This window comes from Physeter macrocephalus, chromosome 17 (assembly GCF_002837175.3).
Source record: "Physeter macrocephalus isolate SW-GA chromosome 17, ASM283717v5, whole genome shotgun sequence".
Lineage (NCBI taxonomy): Eukaryota > Metazoa > Chordata > Mammalia > Artiodactyla > Physeteridae > Physeter > Physeter macrocephalus.
In genome coordinates, this window is record NC_041230.1 from 10876840 (window position 1) to 10883767 (window position 6928).

General features: G+C 44.8%; 1 protein-coding gene across 1 annotated transcript in view; it reads right to left on the minus strand.

Annotated features, from left to right (window-relative positions):
* Window positions 1-1373: 1373 nt before the first annotated feature.
* LOC102978003 (cytochrome P450 2F5) overlaps window positions 1374-6928 on the minus strand; it is an 86373-nt gene continuing 80818 nt past the window's right edge. Inside the window, 2 exon segments of the mRNA XM_024132737.1 lie at window positions 1374-1509; window positions 1511-1589. Coding sequence (XP_023988505.1) covers window positions 1374-1509; window positions 1511-1589 — 215 coding nt within the window.

The following is a 6928-nucleotide window of genomic DNA, read 5'->3' on the forward strand; positions in this document are numbered from 1 at the left end:
TATCCGTTCTATATATATAATAGTTTGCATCTGCTAATCCCAGACTCCCGGTCCATCCCTCCCTCTCCTCCCTTCCCCACTTGGCAACCACAAGTCTGTTCTCTAAGTCATTGAGTCTGTTTCTGTTTTGTAGATAGGATCGTTTGTGTCATATTTCAGATTCCACATATAAGTGATATCATATGCTATTTGTCTTTCTGTTTCTGACTTCACTTAGTATGATAATCTCTAGGTCCATCCACGTTGCTGCAAATGGCATTATTTCATTCTTTTATTTTATTTATTTTTTTTTTTTTTTTGCGCTACACGGGCCTCTCACTGCTGTGGCCTCTCCCGTTGCGGAGCACAGGCTCCGGACGCGCAGGCCCAGCGGCCATGGCTCACGGGCCCAGCCGCTCCGCGGCATGTGGGATCTTCCTGGACCGGGGCACGAACCCGCGTCCCCTGCATCGGCAGGCGGACTCTCAACCACTGCGCCACCAGGGAAGCCCTATTACTCTACTTTGTAAAGTAGAGTAATACTTTACAAAGTAGAGTAATAAAAATATGTGAGGGGGACCATCACTCGACCAAGGTCACACAGTAGAGTAAGTGTCAGAGCTGGGATTTATTTAAAAAATGCATTCATTCCGGATGAAGAAGATGTGGTACATATATACAACCGAATATTACTCAGCCACAAAAAAGAATGAAATAATGCCATTTGTAGCAATGTGGATGTACCTAGAGGTGATTATACTAAGCGAAGTAAGTCAGAAAGAGAAAGACAAATACCATATGATACCACTTCTATGTGGAATCTAAAATATGACACAAATGAACTTATCTACAAAACAGAAACAGACTCACAGACATAGAGAACAGACTTGTAGTTGCCGAGGGGGAGGGTGGGTGGGGACAGATGGACTGGGAGTTTGTTTAGCAGATGCAAACTATTATATATAGAATGGATAAACAAAAAGGCCCTACTGTATAGCACAGGGAACTATATTCAATACCTTGTGATACACCATAATGGAAAAGAAAATGAAAAAGAATGTACATATTCGTACAACTGAATCACTTTGCTCTACAGCAGAAATTAACACAACATTGTAAATCAACTATACTTGACTAAAATAAATTTTTTAAAAATGCAAATACAAACCAAACAAATAAACCCCCCACATTCATTCAGCAAATGTTTATTGAGCACCTACTCTGTGCCGTTCTAGGAGCTGGGGATACAGCAGTGAATGAAGGGAGCCCCAAACCAAGGTGTCAGACCCCAGAGCTTATATGTGGACCCTATATAGCTTCCATGCTGTGTGTGTAGGGAAACTGAGGCCAGATCGTGGAAGGAAGGCACAGGGTCCCAGCCAGGAGATGGGCGCTCAGTGTAGGAGTTGGGCTTGGCTCTGCAGGAGCTGTCGTGGTTGCAGGATGAGCTGGAAAGGTGGTGGCTGCTTCCCAAAGCCACTGTCCTGGGGCTGCAGGTCCAGAGCCGCAGGAGGGCCGTGGCGAAGTGGGTGAGAAACGCTGTAACAGCCACATCAGGTAGAGAAAGGGCTCAGTCCGGGCCAGAGACTCTCCGGGGCATGCTCGGCGCCCTGGGGGAGCAGGGAGACCGAGATCAGAGATGAGGAGGAAGAGGCAAAGAGAAGGGGGTGGAAAGGACAGACTGGAGGTGAGAGGAGATCTGGAGAGAGAGGCAGGGAGGGGGAATACATCAGAGGGGAGCTCTGAGCCACTGTCCGAGCCACTGATGGTTTACGACTGTGGTTTCAGTTCAGAAATCTTTCCTGACTTCCTCCTTGAACATTGAAACTTCATTCTGCCATAAGTCAAGAGGTCACATACTCCTGTCCACCTTTGTGAAGACAGGTACGTCCTAGGTGGTCACCTTAGTGAGTGTGGACAGCTCCATCTGAGAAGCGAAGCTGTCCCTGGGTTTGGGGAGGAGATTGAGGCATTTCAGTATCTTCCCAGAGGGACCATGTTTGAAGTGCTGAGGCTTTCAAAGACTCCCGGAATCAACCATGTTTCAAATATGCCACAGAGTCAGGTGGGGATACTGTGGATCAGCCCTGCTTTAGATCATCCTTAGGTCTGTGTCCTGTCTTTCAGTAGCAGCCCATAAAATCAGGCAGTAGCTTCTTAAATGAATGTATGTGACCCAGGAGTTTGCTCCTAGAGATTGTTCCTTCAGCAATACACCCCCCGGGAGGCTCAAGACCCATGCAGAACAGTGTACATTGGAGCAAAGTGAAAAACTCGAAACAATCCATCAGTATGGGAATGAGTGAATACATTATGGTGCACCAACAATGGAAGCCACGCAGTCATTAAGAAGAATGAGTTAGAACTCTGCATGCTGCAAAGGTACAATGTTCAAGATGGATGGTTAAATTAAAAAAAAAAAAGGTTCACAGTGGGATGCTAGGATTACCTATTTTGTAAAACATATACATACATTCATATTTATGCTTGCATTTGTGTAAACAGATTTTGAAGGATATGCAAGAAACCATTAACCATGCTATTCACTAAGTTTAGGGCTTACAATCTAGGAATGGGATCAAGGAGGAGGACTTTACTCTCATTTTATTAATAATTAATTAATTAATTAATTTGGCTGCGCCATGCAGCTTGCAGGATCTTAGTTTCCAGACCAGGGATTGAACCCGGACCCTTGTCAGTGAAAGCACCGAGTCTTAACCACTGGACCTCCAGGGAATTCCCCTACTTTCATTTTATATACTCTTGTTCTGCTGGATTTATTTTTTATTAAGTGTTTGCTTTATAGGTACAATTAAAAACTAGTTCAAATAAAATTTTTAGCCAGTGTTTACATAGCTGTCTAATTTTTAGATAACTATTACAGAAGTGATCGTTTAAAAAGTATTTTGGGGCTTCCCTGGTGGCGCAGTGGTTGAGAGTCCGCCTGCCAATGCAGGGGACACAGGTTCGTGTGCCGGTCCGGGAGGATCCCACGTGCCACAGAGCGGCTGGGCCCGTGAGCCATGGCCGCTGAGACTGTGCGTCCGGAGCCTGTGCTCCGCAACGGGAGAGGCCGCAGCAGAGGGAGGCCCGCGTACCACAAAAAAAAAAAAAAAAAAAAAAGTATTTTGTATTTTCGATTAAATGTTCTGTTTATCTAGAAGTTGGAAGATTATGCTTAATTTAAAAAATTTATTTTGTAGCAAATGGAAAACAAACAAACAAAAAACCCCCAAAAACCAAAAAACCCTTTTGGGTGTTTTTCACAGGCCTGCCACGATCTACAGTTCCTGAGTGAGAACTGATCTCAGAATTAACTGTGGCTGGGGTGTCTGTGCTCCCCATCCACGCTCCCCACATGAGCCTGGCCTGTAGCATGTGTCTTCCAAACCAGCAGTCAGAAAATCACTTTCTTACGTTAAAGGAGGAGGTTCAGAGAGGGAAGGCATCCTCCCTGGAGTCATACAGCAGCCCCTGGCCTGGACAAAGGCATGGGCACTGACCTGCAGAGAAGGGCAGAAAGGCGGGGCTCCTCTGAAGAGCAGCACTGGCATCCAGGAACCTCTCAGGCTGAAAGGAGGAGGGATCTTGGAACTGATCAGGGTCATGGAGAACAGAGTGGAGCAGTGGGAACACCATGGTGCCCCGTAGAAGGAGTCCGTCCAGACGTTCATGGCTGCCCACCCAGGAAAGCAACCTGTGTTGCTTCTTGCACATTGACCCAAAACTTCCTGGTCTACTTGGGCCTGGGGAACAGCAGGGTGGGGAGACTGTGGCCTTTGGGGTCAGCAGACCTGGGCTCGAATCCTTGCTCTGTCATTTCCCAGTTGGGAGATTGACTGGGAAAAAGTGACTTCTCTCTGAACCTCAGTATTTCCATCTGCAAAATGGGCATAATCATAGCATCTATTCAGAAGAGCCCATGAAATAGTGAGAATCACCTGGCACATAGTAAGCTCTCAACAAAAGGTTATTATTATTACTCGGGACTACCACATGAGGCCACAAAGGTTGTGCCTTGCACAGCAGGACTGGAATCCCAGAAGGGCCCTTTTTCTTCATACCATGCATTCCACAGTCCACTTGCCCGGAGAAGTCGATTTCTTTTTTCTTTTTTCTTTTTTCTTTTCAAATTCTCACAAAGATGCATCACAACGGCTGGTGGCCACTCTGGTATTATTTACGTCACTTCTGACCACAAAAGCAGATTTCAGCCCTTTGTGAGAACACTCACCTGTTTCAGATCATCTTTAGTTGTTTGTTTGTTTTTTCATCACATTCCGTTTTTATTTACTTATTTTTATTTATTTATTTATTTTATTTATCTTTGGCTGTTTCTGGTCTTAGTTGCAGCACGCGGGCTCTTTCATTGAGGTGCGTGGGCTTCTCTCCACTTGTGGCGTGTAGGTTTTCTCTCTTTTGTTGTGGCACACAGGCTCCAGGGCGCGTGGGCTCTGTAGGTTGTGGCACGCAGGCTCTCTAGCTGAGGCGTGCGAACTCAGTAGTTAATGGTGCGCGGGCTTAATTGCCCTGCAGCATGTGGGATCTTAGTTTCCCGACCGGGGATCAAACCTGTGTCCCCTACATTGTAAGGTGGATTCTTTACCACTGGACCACCAGGGAAGTCCCTCATCTTTAGCTGTTCTGACTTCTTTTGAGCATGATGTAGATTTCTTAACCTCTCCACCTAACAGCACTTATGCTATTAATTCAAGCAAGTAAACAAATATCCAGCCAACACTAAGGACATTCGGAAATTTTCAGGCACTCCGTTGGCAGCCTCTCTCCTCCCTGGCGCCACTCACCGCTTGCTATTGCAGGGGGAGGGAAATCCCCACTCGACATCATGGAAGGCCCGTGTATGCAGGCAGACCTACCCTCCGATTTGGGGAGGTTTTGCAGGTTTATGAAGCCTGATATTTCTTTCTTTTTGCTTTCATATTGCTAAATTTTATTTTTTTAAATTGAAGTACAGTTATTTTTTTTAAATTTATTTATTTATTTATTTATTACTGCATTGGATTTTTGTTGCTGTTCGCGGGCTCTCTCTAGTTGCGGTGAGCGGGAGCTACTCTTCGTTGCGGTGTGCAGGCTTATCATTGCGGTGGCTTCTCTTTGCTGCGGAGCGCCAGCTCTAGGTGCGCAGGCTTCAGTAGTTGTGGTGCACAGGCTTAGTTGCTCGTGGCATGTGGGATCTTCCCGGACCAAGTCTTGAACCCATGTCCCCTGCATTGGCAGGTGGATTCTTAACCACTGCGCCACCAGGGAAATCCCTGAAGTAGAGTTGATTTACAATGTTGCGTTAGTTTCTGGTGTACAGCAAAGTGATTCAGTTATACATATATACACTCTTTTTCATATTCTTTTCCATTATGGTTTATCACAGGATATTGAATGTAGTTCCCTGTGCTATACAGTAGGACCTTGTTGTTTATCCATTCTATATATAATAGTTTGCATCCGCTAATCCCAAACGCCCAGTCCATGTCTCCCCACCCTCCCTCCTCTTTGGCAACCACAAGTCTGTTCTCTATGTCTGTGAGTCTGTTTCTGTTTCGTAGATAAGTTCATTTGTGTCATATTTTAGATTCCACATAGAAGTGATATCATATGGTATTTGTCTTTCTCTTTCTGACTTACTTCACTTAGTATGATAATCTCTAGGTCCATCCATGTAGCTGTAAATGGCCATATTTCCTTATTGAAGCCTGATATTTCTGCTGCAACTCAGGCTTGGAGAGGGCATCTGAAAGGACTTCCCAGAAACATCCAGGGACTTCCCTGGCTGTCCAGTTGTTAAGACTCCGCACTTCCACGGCAGGGGGTATGGGTTAAATCCCTGGTCGGGGAACTAAGATCTGGCATGCTGCACAGTGTGGCAAAAAGAAAGAAAGAAAGAAAGAAAGAAACAGATCCAGGCCTGGGTATATACCCAAAGGAAGTGAAAGCAGGGACTTGAAGGGATAGTTATATGATCATGTCTATTATTCACAATAGCCAAAAAGTGGAAGCAACTCAAGTGCCCATCAACTGATGAATGGGTATGTGAAATGTGCTATATCCATACAATTTTATGATTTGGCCTTAAAAAGGAAGGACATTCTAAGATGTGCTTGAGAACATTATGCTGAGTGAAATATGCCAGTCACAAAAGGACAAATGCTGTGCGATCCAACTTACATGAGGTCCCTAGAGTAGGCAAATTCACAGAGACAGAAAGTAGAAAGGTGGTTGCCAGGGACAGGGGGTTGGGGGTCGGGAGTTGTTGTTTAATGGGTATAGGGTTTCAGGTTAGCAAGATGAAAAAATTTTGGAGATGGATGCTGGTAAAGGTTGCACAAAATGTGAATGTGATTAATGCCAATGAACTGTATGTGTATGATTAAAAATGGTCAATAAATGCTGGAGAGGGTGTGGAGAAAAGGGAACCCTCTTGCACTGTTGGTGGGAATGTGAATCGATACAGCCACTATGGAGAACAGTATGGAGGTTCCTTAAAAAACAAAAAATAGAACTACCGTATGACCCAGCAATCCCACTCCTGGGCATATACTCTGAGAAAACCATAATTCAAAAAGAGTCATGTACCACATACAGATGAGCTGGTTTGCAGAGCAGAAATTGAGACACAATAAGCCTCTTAGATAGCCTCATCCACCAGAGGGCAGACAGCAGAAGCAAGAAGAGCTACAATCCTGCAGCCTGTGGAACAAAAACCACATTCACAGAAAGATAGATAAGATGAAAAGGCAGAGGGCTATGTACCAGATGAAGGAACAAGATAAAACCCCAGAAAAACAACTAAATGAAGTGGAGATAGGCAACCTTCCAGAAAAAGAATTCAGAATAATGATAGTGAAGATGATCCAGGACCTCAGAAAAACAATGGAGGCAAAGATGGAGAAGATGCAAGAAATGTTTAACAAAGACATAGAAGAATTAAAGAACA